At 34.8% G+C, this 26,512-nt stretch overlaps 1 protein-coding gene across 8 annotated transcripts in view; it reads left to right on the forward strand.

Annotated features, from left to right (window-relative positions):
- CDH12 (cadherin 12) overlaps positions 1–26,512 on the forward strand; it is an 880,529-nt gene that overhangs the window by 639,551 nt on the left and 214,466 nt on the right. For 7 of the 8 annotated variants that reach the window (XM_081053550.1, XM_081053549.1, XM_081053551.1 and 4 more), the window contains one exon: positions 4,329–4,745. In XM_081053550.1, the coding sequence (XP_080909676.1) occupies positions 4,515–4,745 (231 nt within the window). In that variant the 5' untranslated portion in view covers positions 4,329–4,514. Of the gene's footprint in view, positions 1–4,328; positions 4,746–26,512 lie in introns of those variants that run through there. The other variant, XM_081053556.1, reaches the window with a different exon arrangement.

A 26,512-nucleotide genomic window follows, 5' to 3' on the forward strand; every position in this document is an offset into this window, starting at 1 on the left:
TCTTTAAACTCGTATTACTTGTCTTGCCAGGATTTGAAACCCTTGATGCTTCCTTCTATGTACGCATTCATTAATATAGTGGCTGCATAGAAGAGCATCCCAGAGGATGGGCTCTGGAGTCAAACTGCCCAGATGCACATCTGCCTTCTGTGTATTAATTTATAGATCTTGGTTATTTAACTTCTCTACCCCTCTGTTTCCTCTGTAAACTGGGTATCCTAAGAGCACCTCCATCAGAGAGCAGTTGTATAGGTACAGAATGTATAGCACTATGTGGAACATAGTAAGTTTTCAGTCAGTTAGGTATTATCATTCAGTGCCTAATTCACTCAAATATGTATTCAGTACCTACTGTATGTCAGGTGGAGCACATCCTTGAATATCACCGTTTCGTTCAACATCATTTTGTTATAACATTGATGAGATGACTTAGCGACTTAACTCTTCTTTATATTAATTAGCCTATGGTCAAATTTGTTTCTATATACATAATTTTGTCAAACTTTCAAGAACCTATAGCCAAAGTTAAGTGAGGACTTACTGTAATGTTGTAGTCACCAGGAATAGAAAGCTCACAAAAGAGGCATCGCTGCTACTGTCATTGTTCCTCTTCATTCCACCCAGAAAACACTAACACATCATTACACATCTATAATATAAATTATCACTATCATTATGAACAGTAAAATTTATATAAGTAATATTCAATAAAGGGTTTGAAGCTGACAGAGGGGAGAATGGCAAGGCTCTGGTGTGCACCAGGAGATCATGCAAGCGCTGCTAAGTTCATGAACATCACAATAAAGTCCTGGATTTTAACATCTACTCTCTTAGCAACTTTGAAATATTCAATACGATATCGTTAACTGTAGTTTCCATGCTGTACATTAGATCCCCAGTGTGCAGTGGGAAAGCTTTACATTTTTAATTACAGATGTTTCTACTGCAACGTAACTTGTGAGTCCCTAAAAACATTTGCATTCTGTCAGATTCATATTAAAACAGAAGCATTCATGGACAAAAGTGAGATTCTGTGCAGATCCCCAAAACCTGTGTAGTCACTCCTTAGCAATCCTCATCCAAATAAAAATATTTGCTGGAATAAACTATTGATAAATATTTCTGTAAATAAAAGATTCTAGTTCAAGAAAAACAGGAAAAGTCATTTGGTGGCAGGGGTCAGTAAGGATCAGCCTGCTTAGAGAAAGAGAAAGTGAGAAATGAACAAAAAAATGGAGGACGCAGCAGACTAAAATAGAAGGCAAAGAGAGCCAAAGGGAAGATCAGACTGAATACCGGCGAGAGTGAATTGGGAATCATGTTCCATGCTGTATTCCTCCATGGCTCCAGTTAATTTAAGCCTTCTTGTAATACTTTATGTGTAGCTGCCGCTTTAGGTGACATACATCTTTCATGTGATGGGGAATCAGTTTAAGACACAATACACTTTCCATTGTTATATTCACATTCTTCTCTACTTACCAATCATTTGTGAGTTGATCCCCTCACATACAGACACACGTTCTAGGGTAACAGTTGGGGAATGGCATGGGTAGATTGGAATTCCCAAAAGATCACTTTGATAGGGAATCAAACTCAGATTATAGAGACACCTTTGACTTCAAAGGGGAACGGCTAGCTGTCATCAGACTGGTGACAGTGATGATGAATATAGCCTGATGTCCTACATCAAAAATCTCTACTATAAAATAAAAAGACACTTGTTTAGAGAAATAAATGTAGGTGCCAATGCTCTCTAAAATCTGAGTTTTGATACCTCACACCCTCAAAAAAATATTGGAGAAAAGAGTTTATGGAACAGAAAGACAGAAATACAACCTAATTGGTTCCATATACGTACTAGGTTAAGTTTGTGAGGTCAGAGTTCCTCCTATATATACTTTCTACTTATGTTTACCTCCCCATGTGTCTGAATATGCCTGAGCTAGGATTGACGTAAGTATGGGAAGAAACATGGAAGACAGGAAAAGTGTTGAAACATGTTCGATGTCCATCTTAGCAATTTAAACTTGAAAACGGATTAGGAAAATATGCACACTGCGCTTACACAGGCTTATTGAAAACAGTTGCAAATATCCTCTGAGTCTTCAATATATTGCCACACAGACATGATACAGTTCATGCTTAATACTTGATTTTGAATGTTAAGAATACATTACTTAAGTAGAAATCACAGTTTGTGATTTAAATTCTATTATTTAAATGGGTGCCACCCAATACGAAATAATTCAAACCACGAGTATAAGCTGCATATACAACTTTAATTTTCTAGCAAACACATTAAGAAATAAAAATAAATAGAAAAATAATTTAATAGTTTGTATTTATTTAACATAATTTATCCAAAATATTATGTCAACAAGTAGTAAATATAAAAATCAGTGAAATATATTACATTCTTATTTTTTTATACTAAGTCTTTGAAATTCGGTACACAATTTAAAAGTAGACCACATCTCAATCTCAAATTGCCAAATTTCAACTAGACAACTAGATATGGCTAGTGGTTACCATATCAGATATTATAGATCTAAGATAACATTTTTATAAACATTAATGTTTCAGAGTAAAAAGATGAAATAAAATATATGCTACATATGTTTTTGTCAGTATCTAAAAGTCTCATCCCATACTAAAAATACCATATCCTTTTTTTATTTCTTTGACAGTGCCCTTATAAAACACTTTCAGAATATAACTTTCGACACTCCTCATCTCACATCTTATCTCAAGCATGGTGAATTGCTTCCACATCAAATGTGGAAATTTGAATGTTTGTGAAGAGTGCATTATACTTTTTATTTTATTATACGTAACTGAATAAGCACTGATCTGATTGCAGCTGACAGGTTGACAAAATGCCATGCTTTTTATAGATACTGAATTAAACATGTATTGCCTTTTATTTTAGTTCTCTTGTTTTGGAAGCATTATATATGATTCCTGGCCTCCAACATTTTTGGCCCCTGGGAAACCTCGTAGGCTGTGGGCATTGTGCCCCCAGTGCCAATGGTATAACACCATCCTAGCTCAAGACACGTTTTTCCCATGCCTGATAACAAAATATAGGGTTGTGCCTGTTCCTTTAGCTCTTAGTTCAGTGGTCACCTCTGACAGTCTTTTACTAACTTTAATTTTGCTAACTTCAGTTTTGCCACCAAGGTATTCCATTTGCTTATTTAAATAGCATTGGCAAATTTACCCTCGTTTATTTATTTGACGATTAACTTCTTTTCTGTTTCTGATTTAAGAGAGGCAAGGATGGTGTTTTCTTATCTACTGTATAACAATGGCCAAATACATTGTAGACACTTAGTAAAGCTTAGAGAAATGAATGGGGAAAAAAAATGTCTGTTGTAAAGAGAAGTTCAAAGCTCATTTTACCTAAATGCCAAGTACAGCTTTTCCATCTGATAAGACTCCAAGGTTTCTCTGAGCTAGACACCATCTATAAAAATAATTTCCAAATACCAGGGTTTCCAGCATAGCAAGTCTGCAGTAGTTTTTTTTTTTATTTTTTTTTCCGTTTTAACTGAAATATTATGATGCCTTATAAAGCCATTTGACGCTTTATCAATCATTTGCATTTTATTAACTTCATTCACTTTTAAATTTAGTAATGTATCTCATTTTTATTTTATGTTTGTTTTTTGTTTTTGTTTTTTTGTTTTTTGTTTTTTGTTTTTGTTTTTTGTTTTTGTTTTTGTTTTTTCCTGGACAGTCTTATGCTTTGTATTCTCTACCAGGGAATTTTTACTTCTTAAAGATTGTTTTCTTTTTTTCTTATTTTTTAAATCTGTGGTTCTCATTCTTAGCCTGTTTTATTTCTCCAAGGAGATATTTGACAAGGTGGATATTTTTGGTTGTCACAACTGGGTACAGGGGAGGTTGCCACTTTGTTATCTACTTAACAGAGGAAAAGAAGTGCTGCTAAAAATAAGAAAATGTACAAGAGAGCTCCCTAGCAGCAACGAATTATTCAACCCAAAATGTTAATAGTGCTGAGGCTGTGAAATTTTATACTCAGTTCACTATAAACCAGTGATCCCTGTTTTTTTCTTAGAACGATTATTAAATTTTAAAAATGACTGCTCATCTTTTGCTTCATAATAAGTAACACTTTTACAAGTCTGTAAAAAAACTTAGTTTATCCAAGTTAACAGGTTGAATAGCAGTGAACACTTATCAATATATTTTGTTTAAAATCTTTGCTCCATTTCTTTAAGTGTCACTAGGTAAAGTGAGAGTTTTGATGACTATCACATATTTCTATCAATTTAATATATCTTTGCTAATCTGTTTTATAGGTCCCTTTAGATGGAATATAATACTGCACAAGCCTTTTCATCAAAAGGATTAATGCCTGCATTATCATTTCTGCAATAAAACAGAAAACTAAGTGGTGGAAGCCACAGACACCACAAAACTGGATTCCACAATTCTACGTTAAGTGCTGGAGTTTTTATTACTCTGCTGTAGGAAAACCTTTGCCAATGCTTACAAGGAACTGTTTATCCCTGCTTCTCTGGGTTCTGTTTGATGGAGGTCTCCTAACACCACTTCAACCACAGCCACAACAGACTTTGGCCACAGAACCAAGAGAAAATGTTATCCACCTGCCAGGGCGGCGATCACATTTCCAACGAGTTAAACGTGGCTGGGTATGGAATCAATTTTTTGTGCTGGAGGAATACATGGGCTCCGAACCTCAGTATGTGGGAAAGGTAATGGCCTGTTTGTTTTGAAAACCACTTGATAGCAAGGGGGAGTATGCATTGTGTATTGTGTGTGGATGTGGGGACAAAGCCCCAAGAAGTTTCCAGGCTCTCGTCCTCACATAGAAAGGTGCTGGCTCAGGTAGTAAATGGCCATCAACTGTGATTGGGTGGCCATCAGCTGTGGCTAGTTGACAGTCAGCTGTAACCAGTGAGCCATTGGCCACTAATATAACTGCCGTGGCTATGCTAGCAAAAAGATGGGGGGCTAGCAAGAGCGGATTGCAGAGAGGCGGATGCCGCTGGTGAGAATATAGTGATTTGACTCCCCTCTATCTATGGCTCTGTGGGTGTTCCTTGTGGGCCTCACCATGTCCTGCGTTCTTATGTGGGGAGTGGGAGCTGAGACCCCGCAGGAGACCCAGCACGACAGTGGATGTTTTGCATAGGAGTAGAGCAAACCAGTGACCAGAACGCTGGACATGAAATTTGAGGAACCTGGTATCTTTTCCTGACTCATTGACCCCGGTAAGCTTTGGAATATTACTCCATCCCTCTTTATTTTAATTCTCCTTGATTTTCATGATATTAATGTATATTTTGTTTTGATTTTGGACATTCTTTGCTAAAGACATAAAAAATATATAAATATTATTTAAAATTGTTATTCTAGGACATTATTGCTCACAGTGATTCTGAAATTGTTTACTAATGAGAGTCATTGGAAATAACTCAGCAGGTATAAATATTCTAAACTGCTTAGTATCCTTAAATGACCAGGTTGTCTTCCTTCCCCTCTCCCTTAAAGGAATGACTTAATTAAGATTGTGATTCGGAAGGATTTGAGTTGGCTTGCTTATGCTTTATAAATAATAACTTTATTATATGCTTTGCAAGCCATTTATGAAGCTATTTATGGCCAAAGTAAAAAAAATAAAATAAAAATGGTGGAACCCAAATTTGTATGCATCGATCTTTAACACAGCACACAATAATCTAATCATATTGCAAGTTTAGAGAAATTATTTTCTTTTCACAAAATAGTTGATGTCAACTGTCTGTTTTAGCACATGTATGCTTTACTGCTATTTTCCTTACAAAAAAAAAATTGAACAATGTCTAGAACAGATAGAAGTTATCAGCAATACTAGAAAAAATATTTTTTCCACAAAAATGAATATTTTATTTTTTTGTTTTTTTAAATTCTGTTTTTCTTATTTTCTAAAATAATTGACATTGTTTTAATTAAAAATCAAAAAAAGATATGCTTGAAGAGAATTTAAAATAAATCCAAATACAGAAAAGGGAAACCATATTAAGAAGGGTATTAGGAAGCTAATATAGATAGAAGATTACGTCTGTAGAACATTAAAGTCCTCAGAGCTTTCTGGAAGGCTAAACAAATGAGAAACAGGATGAGTCTTATGATTTCTACATTAGGTCAAAGGAAACAAATCCATTCACGATCTTATTTTTCTGCTCTGCATTTTTGGGATTTTCCTTTTGGAAATGTAATGAAAGAATATTGAATAATACAGTGGAAAGGGTCTCAAGTAGAATCTCTGTTAAAAATGGACATATAACCAGGGTTGCCCTAAGATGTTGGAGCTCCCAGGCAAATTTCCTGTGGATCCCCTATCAATATATAAAATGTAAGTCCATCCAATCAGTCTTTGAGGACCATTCTGGGCAGTCCAGTTTCTAGTAATCTTGCAAAAATTCCGCAATGCCACTAAGCTAGATACTAGGAATCAGGGCCTAGTCATGTGGCCCCGTGCCAAATCCATAGGTGCCAGCCCTGGAGATCCACAGGATCTGGTGAACTCCAAATCGGAGTAGAATATCAAAGAGAACTGAAATGGACACTGAGGGGAGAAATGGACGCTAAGGCCCAAGCAGTTCCAGTCCATCCAAGGGCACCCCATGCAGGTGGCATTGCTGTCCACAAATAGCTCTGGACACACTAAGGGTCTTAGGAAATCTTGAGGAGTGCAGTCTCAAACATGGAAGTCCCCTGATGTTACTTTACATTGCCGTCATTTACGTGATTTCTCCATGTGATCACAGAATGTAATACTCCGTTAAACATTTCTGTGGTGAGATAAGTTTGTGTTGTGCTGGTACACTTGTTTCTGGTGAGTTAACTTAATATAAAGATTGAGTTTTGAAATCTAAGACAAATGAAAAGGTAGCATAGCTCTAAAACTGCCCTGTGGGTGTCAGTGTTCTTAACTCTGCTTATGACATCAGATAGATATGGTGCTGAGTTTCTTCGTAAATGTCATGTGAGAATGTATGCTCTGATTTTGATTGAAGCAGACTAATAGCTTTTGGTTGCTCAAATTTGAGGTGAGAAAGTTGACACTCTATTAACAAATTAATGAAATTTGCTCCTGTTCTTTCCTAAATAGAGTAGCATTTCACTTCCCAATACACGAAGTAAAAAAGGGTTTCGGAGTTGCTTCTGCCAGGTTTTGTTTGGGCTTCCACCTTTGTAATTGCTACTATAGTATGGAATTCATCCAACTTATTAAAAAGATGAACCAATATCTATAAATAGATTTAAAAAGGAGGAGATCTAAAATCTAACCTATTATTAAATCAGAACAGCATTATTTTCACAGGTGCCTGGCTCCACATTTGTAATGCGTAATGAAATCCCATGGTTCCCAGGTAATATATGTTTCTAATGCAAATGAAACAACAGTTGCCAAAATTTTCTTCCTACATGGAAACTAATTAAAGTTTAATTAACTGTCTTGATGATTCTAGATGTGGGGATAGTAATATGATAACATTGGGACTAATTGAAGCCATTATATATATGTGCGTTAACACATATACAAGTATTTATGCTTTTGCTCTTTCTAGAAAGGCTTTTATAGAGGTCATAGAAAAGTAAAGTATCGTAAATAATATGGAATTCAGGGCTAAGGGAAAAGGCAACTGGAAACCTGCCAGGCAAAACGGTCAACTGAACTATAATTCAGCTTCAAATTTAACTATGTTTTTTTGCAGCAAAAGCATCTATGGAAAACAATAATTTGTAAGTTCTTATTGGAAGCTATACTTGTGGTGAGGAAAAATTGATTTCCCTAGCTTCAAATATGAAACAATTTATCATGTAGAGATTTATGGAGATGGGATTGTTTTAAGTGTCTTAGTGGACATTAGCCTTAACAATTATTTCATTTTTTAATTAATTTATCTGGCTGACATTGCTTAGTAAAATTGTATAGGTTTCAAGTATACATTTCTATAATACATCACCATGTATTTCACCCCCTTTTCCCTCTTCTGCCACTCCCTCCTCCCCATAACCTCTGGTAACCACTAACCTATTATCTATGTCTATGAGTTTTTTTTTTTTCTTTTATTTTGTTCCTTTGTTACTTTCAATTTTACGTCCCACGTATGAGTGAAGTCATATGGTTCTTAACTTTTATGTTCTGACTCATTTAGCTTAGCTTGATAATCTTAAGAACCATCCATGTTTTCACAAATGGCAGTATATCATATTTTCTTATTGCTCAGTAGTATTCCATTGTGTATATATACCACATCTTCTTTATCTAATCATTTACCAAAGGAAAATTTGGTTGTTTCCATATCTTGGTCACCATGAATTATTCTGCAATAAACACAGAGGTAAATATATCTTTATAGATAAATGTTTTCAGATTTTTTGTGTAGTTACCCAGAAGAATGATTATCACCAATTTACTTTCTCACCAGCCGTGTATGAGGGTTCCTTTTCGTCCACAGCCTCTCTAGCACTTGTTATTATTTGTGTGATTGAAGCTAGTCATTCTGACTGTTGTGAGATGGTATCTCATTGTGGTTTTGACTTGCATATACCTAATTGATAGTGAAGTTGAACATTTTTTCATATTTGTTGGCCGTTTGTATGTCTTCTTGGGAGAAATGTCTGTTCAGGTTGTCTGTCCATGTTTTAATTGGATTGTTGTTGTTGTTGTTGCTGAGTTGCATGAGTACCTTATATATTTTGAATATTAGCCCCTTTATCTCAGGTGTTGTTTGCAAATATCTTCTCCCATTTGGTTAGTTGCCTCTTTGTTTTGTTGATGGTTTCTTTTGCCGTGCAGAAGCTTTTGAATATGATATAGTCCCATTCATTTATTTTAGCTTTTACTTCCATTGTCTTTGAGATAAAATGCATAAAATTCCCTTTGAACTCAAGATTCATATGTTTAGTACCTGTGCTTTCTTCTATGCAATTTATTGTTTCAGGTCTTATGCTTAGGTCTTTGACAATTGTTACATTTAAAAGGAGCTGTTGGTAATTTTGACATTCTTTCAAGAAAAATCAAACTGTGATATTGCTTATAATGAAAAATTTCTTTTCTGAATATATAAAGAAAGCACAGGTGTGTCAAGAGGTAAAGCCAATGCTTTCTCCTCAAATAGACATTTTGGATTTAATACAATGCCTGAATGAAAGTGTAAGGTGCCATGTTGCAGAGTAACAGAGAAATTAATATAATTGGCAAAAAATTTAATTAAAACATCATCAAATGCTCCATCTCCCCACCAATAAATCCCGTATTATTGATATCACACACATACACACACACACACACACACACACACACACACACATATGAACAAACATACAGTAAGCTGGATGTTTACAAGAACATCTATAACTGCATGCCTGTGTCTGTGAACTATGGTTATGTCACATCCTCGAAGCTATGCATGAAGAAAACACTGCCCATTTTATCCTCAAAGAATGATTAGGAAATTGAGTTGTCATTTCAGATGATCTCTGTTAGCAGCATTCTTAAATCTATATGTTTAAAATGGCAATAAATAAATAAATAAATAAATAAATAAATAAATAAATAAACAAACCGAAACATATATGAACCCTAAGTTCAGGAGCATTTGTTTATTCAACATAGTGTTGATTGGAATGCATTACATTTTAAAGAAGCGTTATGCTTTGTGGGGATAAATGTAAGTATAAAGATCCCTAGATAAATAAGCTAATAGGTAAGTTTTGTTGAGTCCTTCTCTGGGCACTTTTTTAATTGCTTTACATATGTAAAGTGTGTGATCTTCACATTAGCTGTATGAGAAAGATTATCTGGAGCCCCATTTTGTATATCCGAAAACTGAGGCAAAGAAAAGTTAAGTAGCTTCCTCATGCTCCATCATTCACACTCTGAAGCCGAGATGTTAAGCTGGGTAGTTTAGCTCCATCACAGCAGAAAATGCCACAGTTTATTATCTTATAAGGATCTTCAAATCTAACAATAATTTCAACACTCTGCCAGTGGAGCCCCTATTAGGGATCGTGTAGAAAAGGAAAGTCTGTCAGTAGGTCTGGAAGATGGAGGAACTCAAGAGAGGCTTCACAGATGAGGTAGTACCTGAGATGCATCTTGAAGGATGACTTTTTTTTTTTTCTCAAGAGATAGTCTGAGGAAATGTTTTTATGAGCACTGAGGCTTAAAAGTTCAAGGTGAGCCTAGATAATCATATTTCAATAAAGTCAGTGAGTGAGAAACCAACTGTTTAAAATAAATAAATATAGCAAGTATGGAGAGGTTTGATTTTGACACCATAATCAGAATTACTTGTTCTTATTTATTTGTTTATTTACTTATAATTGAGGTGTAATGGACATATAACATTATATTAGCTTTAGGTATACAACATAATGATTCAGTGTTTGTATTAATTGTGAAATTATCGCAACAAGTCTAGTTAACATCAGTCAACATACAGAGTTATACATTTGTTTTTCTTGTGATGAGAACTTTTAAGATACACTCTCTGAGCAACTTTCAAATATATAATTCAGTATTATTAATTATTGTCAGCATGCTGTACATTTCAGTATTGTTTATTCTTAAAGAAGTCAAGAAGGGGATTCATTTGGATAGAATCACAGTATTAGAACATTCTCTCAGAGAGCCATTTGAGAGATATCTGGAGATAGAGAAGTCTGCGTGTAGATAGGAAACAAAAGAGAAGGATACAGTAGGCTTATATAGGAAGTAACAAAAGAAAAGGGATATTAGGGTTGAACATGTGAAAGGTAGAGAGATAATAAAAGATTTTAAATCCATTGGTCATAGAAATGTAAAGGATGAATCAAAAAATTAGTATATGATGTAATATAGAAAAGAAAACAGAGGGAGAAGTAAATAAATAAATAAATAAATAAATAAATAAATAAATAAATAAATAAATAACTGACACTGATTTCTGACTTCTGTTTTACTAGTGCCATGTTTAGGTTTGTTTCTAAAGAAATAAAATCATCACTGTTAGGTAATTTATAGCCATAGTTATTTAGAAGTACCTGAGAAGTATCTCATAGGTAGATATTTGGATATGTTAACGTAGGGTTCATAAAAAAGGCCAATAGGTGCAGGCATAGGAATAATCGGTATACTGATGGGAGTCAAAAAATCACACGAGTGGTAACACAATTTAGGACAAATTATGGAGAACATATGAGAACATTGATTTTTAACTACAAAACAGATGAAGCAAAATTAGATACTGGCATGGAAAGTAAATTATGAGAAAATTTTAAGAATAAGTAAAGACGAATAATGTTCAAATCTACAGGTCAAATTAAATGACTAAAAAGCCTCTACTGACAGTTTTTTGAGGTTAGAAAGCTAAAGGTGACCTTCATCAAAATGATTTTAAGGGTTTTCTGTAGAGCTTGAAGAAAGGAGAAAGAGCTGGGAACATCCAGTAGATTTTAATAGTGTAGATGAAAGAGATCGATCTGTGATATATCCTGGTGTGATGCAATAGCCTATTGATTAGCGTTCTCCAGAGAAACAAAACACATAGGATGTGTTGTGCTTTGTGTGTATGTGTGTGTATGTGTGTGTGTGTTTGTGTGTGAGTGTGTGTGTGTATGTGTATAGAGGGAGGGAGGGAAGGAGGGAGGGAGGGAGGGAGGGAGGGAGGGAGAGAGAGAGAGAGAGAGAGAGAGAGAGAGACTTTGTTTAAAGAATTTGGCTCATGTGAATGTGTAGATGCAATCTGCATGGGAGACATTAGACCAGTAGGCTGGAGAGTCAAGTAAGCATTGCGGATATACTTAGTATAGCTATTGCAATTATATAATATTATATGTATATGATATTTTTATATATTATATATAATATTTATACACAATTATGAATTATACTATTTCAATTTATTCCAGCTATAAATTACAGAACTGCAGAAATATTTACAGGATGAATTTGGTGATCTTTTGGGTCCACTGTGAGATGGATTTGAACTAAAATCCCATTGCCCACCTGACCTCCTTAAGACCCAACTCTGGCTAATGAATCACAGTGACGTTTTGAATCTTCTGGAATTAGTGTCAGTTCTGAGCCAGTATCTAAAGTAGACCTAAAGCCAGTGTCTAGTAATCCCCTAAAGTCCCCTGATTATTTCATTTTTCCCCATGCATTGTCACCCTGGTAAATGGTCCTCTGAGCTGGAAGGAAAAAAAATAAAAAAGAAAAATATACATATATATATATATTTATATATGTAATTTATGATGTAATGGGATCTTATTTCAAGGGAACCAGGACTTCTTTTCATTCAGTGGAATCTGGGTGTATAAACTAGCTTGAGTCTGGTAATAGACTGAAGGGCTGTCACTCTGTTTTTCTAATTAAAGTTAGACTTTTGGTCACTTGACTAGAAATATTCTGTTTATACCTACAGATCATGGAAGAATTTAATAGACTCCCTGTGTATTTCACTTCTAGGAACAATGCCAGTTCCATATATCTTCGTGTATCAGATTATTCTTATCACTGCCTTATCTTGGATGCCCATTAGGGTAACTATACCCACATTGTCTTGGACTACTGATTGCTGGCACTCGATCCCTGTCACCCCAGGATTCAGTTATTCCTACTGTACTTAGGTTTTCCAATTCAGTGGGGGCAGGGCCCACTGTAAGTCCTGTCCTACAGATAAGAGACATCACAGAGCTCTTCAAGAATGCTGGAGTTTCCCTCTCAAATTCACTTCTCACAGGCCTGGTGACAGATACATTCTCTGGAACATTCCAGAATGGGTGTGTAGGTCTTAAATGAAAAATTGTTAGTGTTAAATGTCCCTAAGCTTTTGAATATTTTCCTCTACAGTAAACCATGATAGCCCTGGCATTTTAAATCCATTTACTGTGGGCAACCTTTTGCTCCACGTTTCAGCCAAACAAACCGTTAGAACATTTTCTAACCTTCAAATTGCAACATTAACTGCAGAATTAGATGCAACATTAAATGTAGAATATTTGCTCATATTTGGACCAATCAACAAAAGCAGCCTGATCCAAATGTATGCTCATTAAACAATTATTTCCCACTCTTAATATCTATTCTCACATATAATTTCTAGATTTCTATCTGTATAAATATAAAAAAAAAATCAAGCAGTTCTTTTGGTGTGTAACACATGTCCTCATGAGTCACACTTCAAACCTTACCTTTAGGGGCTTCTTGAGACTTCAGTCAAGTTACAGATCTAGAAGCAATAATCTGGGTGAATATATATATATATATATATATGACAAAAATGTATCATATATATGATCACCCAGATTTTTGCCTCTTACAAATGTTTGATTGGGAGTATCAAATGGTGATATTCTCCATATCTCTGTTGCTATGTTGCATCAACTATCACCAGTGCTGTCTTTACTACTTGAGATAGAGTCATTAGTATCTTTCAATCTAATTACGTTAGAGAGTCAGTTCCAGAAAACACAGACTTGAATAAGAAAACACATCGATGAGATTTTGTCCTTCTAGAATCACCCCTAGTACCAAAATTTGTATTAGTCATGGTTCTCTTGTATTATACAAAATTTATATTATTCACGTTCTATTTATATATATATATATATATATATATATATATATATATATGTACATATATATATATATATTCACACATCCTATTCATTTATATATCCAATATATATAAATGTATTTAAATACATTTTGCTCATGTGATTGTGGAGGTGAAACTTCAAAATCTGCAGGGTAGGCTGACAGGCTGGAGACCTGAAAGAGTTGTAGATTGACCTGAGAAGTTTTCTGCTGGCAGAATTCCTTCTTGACTGGGACAGGTCAGTCTTTGTTTTATTAAGACCTTAAACTGATTGGATGGGGCCCACCCAGATTAGGAAGGGTAATTGGTTTTACACACAGTCCACCAATTCAAATTTTAATCTCATTCAAAAAAACACCTTCACAAAAACATCCAGAATAATGTTTAATCAAATATCTGGACAAGAAGTGAACAAAATCAAGACCAGAGTCTTGTAGCAGCACACCAAAGACACAATAAATGTTAATATCCATAGTGGACAAAAATAATCAAAACACTTTAAAAGGACCCCATTTTCTTTTTTTTGGTTGATTTAAACACTTATTATATATGATGTCTGTTTCCTTTATATTCATTACAATAAACAGTTACAAATGAATTTTTCAATTATATGTACATTTGAAAATTTTGCATTTCATGAAAGCAATCTAGATATCATATTTCAGAATACCAGTGTTTAAATTCAAAGGTTAGAAGTGTTAGTTATGATATTTTTATCAGTATCTGTAAACATGTGCTCATTGATTTATTTGCCAGGCATATTTCTAGATTCTGTCTCCACTGGTTAGATTTTTCTGAAATATGCAATCTTTGCTTAAATACCAAACTTTAGTTATCATTTGAAACACTGAATATATTTTTAAATAATTATTTGATTTTATCAAACAATTTTAATGCAGTCACAGTCATATTTCAAATATGACAACTTAATTAACGACTATGAATACATACTATTAAAATATATTTTTGATCAAACGATGACTAACAGCAGCTATTAAGTTAATAATTAAGTAACTGATAAGGAAATATTCCAGTTCAATTAAGTAAAATATTTAATTACAGAAAAATAATTATGTGCACTCACGTTAAGCTTCCTGGGTTAGAGTTCAGAGAACAGACAAGATATACAAGCAAGGTCTGTGAGAATTTTAGGATGAGTGAACCATGAGATTAGACAGAAGGAACAAGTGAATGTCATCAGTAATTAAAATTACATTTCAATATATTCCTTTAGTCCTAGGCTCCAATAATATAGATCTACAGTATAGATCAAGTCACTCTTATTTGCTGTTTTGAGATTATTAGAGAACAAGTCTTCATATGCCAAGTGTGTGGGGTGTCGAGTCCTTTATCTCCTGGCTTGCCCTGTTCATAAAGAAGCTTTCCTTGAGCTGCTTCTGCAGACATTATTGTGACATGCAATAATGTCATTGTCCCGGTTCTATCTGGGACAGGTAGAGACCTATAGTACAGGTCTCGGCTGAATTTCCAACGCAGGGATGCTCCTCCTGATGCAAAGGAAGAAATGTTTTCTTCCCATCCAGAGCCAGTTGGTTGTAGGATCACTCCTCATGTCCTGATATCCTGATGTCAGGGTGACATTATTAATAGCACCCATTTCTATTTTCAAAAGTGTTCCTGTTGGACGACAAATTAAATGTCACCTTAGTGTGTATGTCATTTAGAAAAATACCCTGGCCTTAAAAATTATGAACATATCATTATAGCTCTATTAAATCACAAGAATGCACCTATTTCTTTTTTTTTTATATTAAATTTATTGGGGTGACAATTGTCAGTAAATTTACATAGATTTCAGGTGTGCAATTCTGTATTACATCGTCTATAAATCCCATTGTGTGTTCACCACCCAGAGTCAGTTCTCCTTCCATCATCATATATTTGATCCCCTTTACCCTCATCACCCACCCCCCACCCCCTTACCCTCTGGTAACCACTAAATTATTGTCTGTGTCTATGAGTTTTTGTTTCTCATTTGTTTGTCTTGTTCTTTTTGGTTTATATACCACATATCAGTGAAATCATAGGGTTCTCTGCTTTTTCTGTCTGACTTATTTCACTTAGCATTATACTCTCAAGATCCATCCATGTTGTCACAAATGCTCCTATATCATCTTTCCTTAACACCGAATAGTATTCCATTGTGTATATGTACCACAACTTCTTTATCCATTCATCTATCGAAGGACATTTTGGTTGTTTCCATGTCTTGGCCACCGTAAACAAAGCTGCAATGAACATTGGAGTACACGTGTCTCTATAGAGAGATGCTTTTATATTTTTGGGGTAGATACCCAGGAGAGCGATTGCTGGGTCATATGGTAATTCTATTCGTAATTTCTTGAGGAACCTCCACACTGCCTTCCATAGCGGCTGCACCAGTCTGCATTCCCACCAACAGTGTATGAGAGTTCCTTTTTCTCCACAGCCTCTCCAACACTTGTTACTATTTGTTTTATTGATGAAAGCCATTCTGACTGGGGTGCACCTATTTCGCTAGACGGTGTGCCCATTGCAGTTGATTGGCAGAGTGTCCAAAATCAGATGCATTGTAGGCCTAAAATAACACCATTCTTCTATGGCCTAGTCTTGGTCTGACACAGAATTTTTCTGGTCATTATTATAATTTATCTCTTAGAGGTTACTGTTATTCTTCTGACCATTTGGCCTCAATCAGGGATTCTATATACTTTGGACATAATCACATTAATAGCCTCCACATTACTACTAGAAAAGTATTGTGTTCTTTTATAAACTATCGAAGTAAATAGATACGTAGTGGGGAAAGGTGCAATCTAATTTTAATAGTTAAGATCAGCTAAGACTTGAGACCTTTGACAAACCACAATGTCCTTTTAGAAAATGTTGCCCTTGCTTCAGTGGGAAGGTTCTATACCATATATCTACATGACTAAGGTAGGATACTGTATTTATTCTTTCCAGATCTAAGAAAAAGTTTGGTCCCAAAGCAAATCCTAGTCTTCTTCTTAGAAGGCAGAAACTAATTAAAAAGTTTCTAGTTGAAATGTTTCCAGCTTCAAACACATAAAAATCAAAACTCCAGCAGGTATGCACGAACATTATGTTGGGAGGTAATTTAGTTATACACTCACTGGTTGCTCCAGCTCTAGTAATTATTTATATTTTTTTATGGAATTTGAATCTATGAAGAAGTTGGAAGAGGTGTTAATGATTGGAGATGGTGTTTCTAAAAATGTTTCTTAAGAGGAGGATTTCTAGTGTTTATCAAGTGATCCACATTACATCATAAAGTACAAAGGAAGACTACGAAGTTTTCTTAACCAGTGTGAATAGCAAAAACTACATTATGATAGAAGATGGACAGAGCAAAGTAAAAGACAGGAATTAAAAAAAAATATGTCTAGGTCCTTCAAGTTCTAGCCTACTTTGATTATGCTGATGCTGTTGGAAATCACTTTAGCTTCTGTGAAATGACACAACGTAACTTTCAATAACAGTGGAAGATTATTCTTGCTGACTATAATGCGATTACTTTGATTTTACTTAAGAGATAAAGATTTAGACATAAGAAATGATGGCTTTGATGCCAGGCTTAGGGATGATAAGAATGGGATGCATTAGAAAACACCTGTGAGAGAAGAGGTGATTAGGGTAAATGTTAGAGGTGAGCTATAATATTGGTGATAATTACATCCAGAATTTAATATTTGCCGATTGCTATGTTGAGACTATTTGGGATTCGTTTCATTAATTTTCTAAGCACCCCCCCAAGAGGAAAGTGCTACTGTTTTCTGCATATGTAGGACAAGACAATAGAGGTATAGAGAAGTTCGGTCATTTGTCACAGGTAGCTCATAAAATCAGGGTGCTGTGGTCCAAAGTAGGTCTACCTAACTATGAAGCTAGAATAGTGGGCACTGAGATCCAGGGAACATGTGCCTGCCAGGATAACATCTGACAGTGTTTAATATGCTTTCTGGCACACGGAGCATGTGAACAGAGAGGAAAGCAAGCTCCCAAATGAGCTGAGGCTGTTGGTGAAGAGATCTGGGGAGGCACGTAGCATTACACTATTATTCATCCTCATGATGTCACTTTCAAGGAGATAAAGAGATGATGTCGAATGGGCTAGAACTTAAGACATATGTTAATTCAGTCCCTGAAGAAGGACATCACAATTACTCAACTATCGGATAAAGAACATCTGAGTGAGTTTATGTTTTACTGGAAATGAAGAGCTTCAGAGCAGCAAGACTTACAAGGCACCACTACAAATACTTCTAGACAGATCAGCAATGCTGAGTGGTACTTCAGACATGCCTCACTTATCTGCGATGATTTTTTTTTTCCCTTAGTAAAAGAGATTCCGAGATTTCTTAAGTGGTAAAACAAAGTGAAAAATATAGTCATTAACTAAATATATTCGAGATATAATCTCCAAATATCTATTTTAAAACATTACATAAATGAAAAACATTCTTGCTACATAAGTATTAGAAGTCAAAATATACAATGGTCTTGTCCTAAGAGATTTTGAAATCTGCTTTGACTAGTCTCTTGGTTGGAACATATGCTGTTATTCTGTTATTTTTTGCTTATTTTCATGACAAAGCATTTAAACACTAATTCTCATGCTCCAAAAAACTTACAGATAATACATGTTTATTCTACCTGAAGAAGAGATCCCATAAAGCTTGATGACAAAAGTTATGTGGAAAACAACCAATGCATATGCCATTTGTCAAAATGTGTGAATACAGTTTATTGAAGGTTATGGAAAATCAAATCTTGCAAATCAAAACAAAATGATTAAAATGTGTTATTTTCCTGTCTTACTAGAAAGCAAGGGGTACGACGGACCAGAAACCACAACACCTTACTGTGCACAAAACAAGGCAAACTTAAATTCCAGGTTGTCTCCAAACAACTGGTTCTATGGTTTCACGAATAGAAGGGACATTAGAGGAAGGCAGGGTGGACTGTCATATGTGAATGATTAAAAAAAAAAAAAAAATCACACACAATGTTTTGTGAACTATGGCTGAAAGAAGATAATCACAGTTGCAGTCTGTAAACGGCAGGTTTACAGTTGCAGTCATTGAAGTAAAACCAATACATTGTACAATAAAATAGCAACAAAATATATATCCCATTATTGTTGTGAGGATATGTAGGGACAATGTAGCAGAAATATACTTTAAACAAGACAATGGGAGAGGAAAAGTGTGAAAAAATACCTTTAATAGATGGCTTTGTCCAATTTTACTTGTTCTTGGTGGTGGGCAAAGTGCTGAAGACTTTTCACATGTTGCTTCCTTTATTCCTCACAAGATTTTTAAACAAGGGATTGTAAAATGCCTAAAGCTGTGACCCACAAGTTTAAATCCCAGAGCAGAATTGTAGGCAAAAGAAAATATTCCACCTATGATAAAAGAAATTTCAAACTACTCAAATCCTTTCCTTTTATGTCTTGGAGACAGTGAATGAAACCTATAATCCCCAAGTCATATTTCTTTAAAGCCTTAATAGTTTCTCTCTCATATCATTACATGCTTCCCTCAAAATATCTTTGTAAACCACATTCTTCCCAATATCTGAAGAGCAGTTTCCAGTGATTTTTCTCTTCCACCCTTCTTCTCTCACCCTCTTTTTTGATCTGATTAGAAATGCCCAAGTGATGGTTTTCTACATGGGGTCAATCTTAAAGATAAACGGAGGAGAAATGGCTGAAGTAATCCAAGCCAGATTCATTTTTAGAGAGAAATAGAAGGCAAAGATTAGAAGCTCTCTTTAATATGTTGTATCTTGTGCATGTGAATTATTATTGCAGAAATGACAAAAACAACACTTAGAGAAATTATGTAGGGTAGCCAAGGTCACTGCTGTCGTAAATAGAGTAGAGTAGCCAGGGTCAAACCCCACCTGTATTCCTTGAAATGAGCCATATTGATATGGTCTATTAACAGCAACAGCCCAAAGCTAACATAGAATCATCTATGCAATCCCAATTCCATACTACTTACACTGTACTATCTATAGTGAAATTGAATAATCATTTATCGAGTGAAAATATTACATTTCATTCAAAATGACAACCTAATAAAAATTTTGAAAGATTGTTACTTGGGCTCTAGGTGTATTTCTCTTAGAATTGCTATTGTCATAATACAGAAAAAAATAGTAACTACGTCTCTTGATTTTCAAGTGCCTCCTATGTAATAAGCTCAGAGATAGTGAATTCAAAAAATACCTTGATCTTATTTCTCAAGATTGCTGAGGCTATCCGGGGTCTTTTATGGTCCCATATAAATTTCAGGATTATATGTTCTATTTCTGTGAAAAACGTCGTTGGTAGTTTGATAGGAATTGCATTGAATATGTATATTGCCTTAGGCAGTATGGACATTTTAACTATATTAATTCTTCCTATCCATGAACATGGAATGTGTTTCCATCTATTTATGTATTCTTTCATTTCTTTCTTCAGTGTCGTATAATTTTCTGAGTACAGATCTTTTACATCTTTGGTTAGATTTATTCCCAGATATTTTATAGTCTTTGGAGCAATTGTAAATGGAATTGTTTTTTTTTAATTTCTCCTTCTGATATTTTATCATTGGTATATACAAATGCAACTGATTTCCGAATATTAATTTTATATCCTGCTACTTTACTAAATTCATCTATCAGTTCTAATAGTTTCTTGGTGGAGTCTTTAGGGTTCTCTATATATAGTATCATACCATCTGCATATAGTGATAATTTTACTTCCACCTTACCAATTTGGATGCATTTTATTTCTTTCTCTTGTCTGATTGCTGTGGCTAGAACTTCCAGCACTATGTTGAATAGAAGTGGAGAAAGTGGGCAACCTTGTCTTGTTCCTGATCTTAGGGGGAATTGGTCGATGACTGGATTAAGAAGCTGTGGTACATTTATACAATGGAGTATTACGCAGCCATAAAGAAAAAAGAAATCTTATCATTTGCAACAACATGGATGGATCTAGAGAACATTATGTTAAGTGAAATAAGTCAGAAAGAGAAAGACAAGTACCATATGATCTCACTTATATGCAGAATCTAAAGAAAAGAATATGTGTATGAACTAATCAGAAACAGTTTTGGGGACACAAAAAACTGAGAGTTGTTAGATGGGCGGGGAGTAGGGGGTTGGGGATGGGGGGAAGGGTGAAGAGATTGGGGGGGGCGGCTGGTGACCACAGGATGGCCTCAGGGTTTTTTGAGAATTACTTTGGGGAACTTATTCAATAGTGTTTGGGGATTTTGTTGGGTGTCCGATGGACATGTGTCCTGTTTGGGAGACCACCTCAGGGATGCTGTGGATGCCTGGTCATGGCATTGTACACCAGGGGCTGGACATTAATGAATGCCAACTATAATTTTATAGGTATAATGTGATGGCTCGGTGTGAGGTCGGGGTGGTGGTGGATGGGGGGAGGGGGGTTCATGGTGTGAGGGATGTAAAAATAAAATAAAATAAAATAAAACTATAAAAAAAAATACCTTGAGTGGGGTAGTGGGAGGGTCCATCTCCAGGTGGGTCCATCTTCAGGAGGAGTTATCCATGTTCAATAAATGTCAGGTTTTATTTTAGTGTAGTTATTTAGGGTTTCTCGTCGTTGCTTGGAGTAACTGTTAAAAAAGAAAAAAAAAAATCAGACTTTCAAGTTCTTTCCTAACAGAGCATAAGTAGGTTTTGGGTAGGATATGGGAATCTACCTTTTTAACAAAAAACCCTAATGAATCAATTTTCAACATCTCAATGATCACACTGAGAAACATTGCCTTAGAGTTCAACAAAACACTGATTGGTGGTAAAATTGTCTCTTAGGTAAGATCAGTGCACATGGGGCTGATGATGTTCTCACAATATTTGTTAGTTTCATGGTTGAATTCTCACTGGGAAATTTTAGTTTACAAATCGTCAGCTTTGTTTTTGGAAACTCTCTATGGAATACCAAGTATTGAGAACAGAGTGTAATTTCATCAATTGCTCATAATATACCACAGATAAGAGTTTGAAATTGCCACAGTAATCCAAGACTAAATTAATTCTAGGTGTGTGCAGCTTAAAAAAGTGATCATTGAATAGGAGATGAACTGAGTAAGTAGAAAATGCATGTGATGGTCATTTTTAAGTGTTTAAATGCTGAGCTATATAATAAAAAAAAATAACTAGATTTTTCTATGAGTAAAGTACAATACTACTAGCAAGTAGATTAGTAAATTTTTTATTTAGTTAAGTAAATTTTTGTGAGCCCCTACTATGTCAAGTTGTGTTTTAGACACTGGGCATAGCATAAGGAGCTCATCATCAAACATATTTGAAATTACATTGTTGCAATACCAAAGGTTGAAAGTTATTGTGCAAACACAGGTTACAGATGTGCTACAGAGGAGTGGTTAATTCCAATAGAGTGGTGAATTTCTAGGAAGTTGGAAAAGTAGGTAGGGAAAGAGGGGTTGGAAAGAATCTGGAGAGCCTTTATGTATCATGTAATAACTGACGTTAACTTTTGGTAATAAGAACTCAGCATTTAAATTAACCTGTGGAGGACAGGAATGGAGTAGAGATACTGCCAAAGAAGCTGTGTCTGCAAAGCATAGGCGCACATATCAATGTGGACCTTCATGAAACTCGAAGGTGTTCAGAGCATCAGAAAAAGTAAAGCATTTAGGAAGGAAAATAAATGATATGAAAATGTTCCAAGTGAGCTACCTCACAAAGGCTATTTCTATGCATAGTAAGGACTCAGTTTGTGTTCTGTAGAAATCAGTGTGTTTTCTAGAGGGTTTGAAACAAAGGAGGGAAGTTATCACATTTTCATTTTGATAGACTTCTGTGATGGCAACATAGAAATACACTGAATATGCAATGAATTTGAGGAAGGAAATCCATAAAGAGTTTGGACATACATCAGGGATTGAACTAAGGAAGCAGCATTTAGTATGGAGAGAAAATGACAAAGTAGAGATGTATTTTAGAATTAAAAGCAGCTGAATGTGGGTAAGGAGGAAGAGGAAGGACTCAGTCACTGGTTGACATGATTTGGAGTGTAGTGGTGCCATCACATAAAGTTTAATCAATAGAAATAATTTTAAAAAATCATTCTGTAAGAGTTGCTAAATCCCAGGCACCAGAACTTTGTTGGTAATAGATATGGACCACTAATTCCCAGCATATGTATATATTAGCTCCAGCATATGTATGTATCAACACCAGCCAGGGATCTTTAATTCATAAATTTACTAAACCAACCTAAGAATTTATTGACAAGAATTGAATCCATATTCTGTAATGAGAATTATATGCAAATTACTCTAGAGGTAATTCAAGCATGAATATAAGCAGCAGTCTATAAATTGTATACTTCATATGTTTGATTCATAAATAATGGAGAACTTATTATAGTTTCTAGTTGGAATATTAATAGATTCATCTTTCTCCTAGATACACAAATATTCATTCTTGCATAGACTACTGGTACCACAGTTCAAAGGCTAGTTTGTCATTCCTTTTATTTTTTAAATCTTTACTACTATTTGCAGAACATCCTTAAAACTTATTCCTGAAAGTAGTTCTAAAACTTTTTATGAATAATTACTATAGAGGATTTTCATTTGTTTTTTTTTTCTATGCTCTTCAAAATCTGGGCTAGCTGTTTACCATATTAACTTAAATGTGGGCATATGACAATGCATGGTTTATCTCTCTCTCTCTTCTTCATTCTGCTCTTATATATTCCTTCTATTCCCTCCCCCCCCCTTCAATTATTTTATCTTTCCATGTTTTAGATACTCATCAAGTTCTCTCCTCTTCGGCTGTGTTGTCATCTGTGATTAATAGCTAACTCTTTTATCAGGAAAGAATATGTATGACTAAATCTTAAACTAAAAACATATTTCTTGTTATATTAGCAGCATTATGTCAACAGCATTATAATTTGCATATGTATTAGCAAATGCCCAGAACATAACTTAAAATCCTGAAACAAAACAATGCAAAACAATAACAAAAGGGAAGTCATTGTGCCAAAACCTTAAAGAATGTACTAACATATTTCAAACATCAGTAGTGCTCTTTCTTGATTTTATTTGTATTTCTTTCACCTCTGTTTTCTCTGTTTTTTAAAATATATATATGACTTTATTCTGTTAGATCATGTGTCTTTAAAAGTTGAAAACAATAGCCACAGTCAGTTTGATCCATATTCATTCTTATAGGTGTATGGTGAGAAAGAAAAATACTCCTTCCTTGACCAATCTAGGTTATCATGCCCAATGCATGAACAATGTATTTCCAGGAAGAATGGGATAAAAAATATTTATCTCACTTGTTTCATCTTATTACCCCTGAAAGCAAGGGTGCCCCAATCGGCAACCTTCCCCAGATTCATATTTTTATAGAGAGGCAAATAAAAACTGTCTCTCAGAGAAAAGGAATGATTTGGATGAAGCCCAAAACAAAATATCTATTATACTCTACAATATTGTGTACTACACTAGTTATAGTGCAGTGGAATTCAGTGTGACCATTTCACACACATTATCCTGCCATCAATAAAAAAGGAAAATATTGGAAGGGCATTGATTGTGTTAAAATATGAATGAAATGATGAGAATAATTTTAGATATTTTGGATTTTATATGATGGTCATTGGGAAGTTCAACGTGTAAGCTGAGCTTGAGAGTAGTTGTTAGACTTAGATATATGGATCCGGAAGTGAAAAGCACAAAAGGGGAGGTTGAAAACAGAAAGCAGGTAATTTTCGACAAAGGAGCCAAAAATATACAATGGAGAAAAGAAACCCTCTTTAATAAATAGTGCTGGGAAAATTGGAAAGTCAGGTATAAAATCGTGAAACTAGATTGCTATCAGTTACCATATAACAAAATTAACTCAAAATGGGTCAAAAACATGAGACCTAAACATAAGACCTGAAACATTAAACTGCATAGAAGAAAGCATAGGTACTAAACTCATGAACCTTGGGTTCAGAGAGGATTTTATGAATTTGACCTCAAAGACAAGCAAAGTAAAAGCAAAAATAAATGAATGGAACTATATCAAACTAAAAAGCTTCTGCACAACAAAAGAAACCATCAACAAAGCAAAAGAGGCAACCAACCGAATAGGAGAAGGTATTTGAAAATAATGCCTCCCAGTAGGGCCTAATATCCAAAATGTATAAAAAAATCATACAATTCAACAACAACAACAACAACAAAAATGCAGTTAAAATATGGTCAGAGGACATGAACAAACACTTCTCCCAAGAAGACATACAAATGGCCAAAAGATGTGTGAAAAATGCTCAACTTCTCTAGCTATTAGGGAAATGCAAATCAAAACCACAATGAGATACCACCTTACACCTGTCAGAGTGGCTATTACCAATAAGACAAATAACAACAAGTGTTGGACAGGCTGTGGAGAAAAAGGAACCCTTGTACACTGCTGATGAGGATGTAAATTGATACAGCCACTATGGAAAACAGTATAGAGTTTCCTCAAAAAATTAATAGAATTACCATATGACCCAGTCATCCCTCTCCTGGGTATCTACTCAAAAAATCTGAAAACATTTATCTGTAAGGATATATGTACTCAATGTTCATTGCTGCTTATTCAGGATGGCCAAGACATAGAAACAGCCAAAGTGTCCTTTAATAGATGTTTGGATAAAGAAGATATGATATATATACACAATGGAGTATTACTCAGCCATAAGAAAAGATGAAATACTGCCATTTGCAACAACATGGATGGATGTTGAGATTGTCATGTTAAGAGAAATACATCAGACAGAACAAGTCGAGAACCATATGATTTTACTCATATGTGGGATACAAAACTGAAAGCAAAAAATAAACAAGACAAACAAGCAAACAAAAACCCATAGACACAGACATCAGTTTAGTGATTACCAGTGAGTAAAGGGTATGGTGGGATGGTAAATGAGAGTAAAGAGGATCAAATATATGGTGATAAAAGTAGAACTGACTCTGGGTGGTGAACACACAATGCGATATATAGATGATGTATTATAGAATTGTATGCCTGAAGTATTTATAATTTTATTAACGGATATCACCCCAAAAAATTTCATGAAAATTAAAGAAAGAAAACCTGAAAGCAGATACAGGCATCTACATGTAACAGGAATTCAGCTTTGAATCTTTTATATCTGACTGAGTGCTTGGCCCAAATTTATACTCAACAAATATTTGATGAATGTCTGGGGCAAAGAGTGTGGGGAGTATTTACTTTTAGATTTCAAATTTTAATTAATACTTGCATTACATATATAGACATAAAGGATGGGATCAGGTTGCTTAAATGTTGAACATCATCAGGCAGAAAGATTTGTGGTCTCTTCCTGAGTAAAATATGCTTTCATGATCTAGGCTTAAAGTTGTTGGGGAGATGAATGAAAACTGCTAATACAGTATTTCCCTGAAAATAAGACTGGATCTTACATTAATTTTTGCTCCAAATTAATAAGCCCTAATGCATCTTTTAGATGCATCTTTTAGATGCATTAGGGCTTATGTTCAGGGGATGGCCTCCTGAAAAATTATGCGAGGGCTTATTTTCTGGTTAGGTCTTATTTTCTGGGAAACATGGTAAGAGGTGGCAGTGAGCCGCTGTTCCTAAAAAGACCCTCAAGTTTCAGTTCTTTGCTTTAGCAACTGAGCTGGTGAGTCTCTAACACTTAACCAAATGGATTTCTAGCAACTTCCTGAAAAACATAAGAAAAATGATGAGATGTTCTCTAATTTTTGGAAAATATTTCCAAGATGAAAGCACATTTCTACTTCCAAAAGAAAAAGAAAAAGTAAATGAAGGTGTTA

This window comes from Rhinolophus hipposideros, assembly GCF_964194185.1.
Source record: "Rhinolophus hipposideros genome assembly, chromosome: 7".
Lineage (NCBI taxonomy): Eukaryota > Metazoa > Chordata > Mammalia > Chiroptera > Rhinolophidae > Rhinolophus > Rhinolophus hipposideros.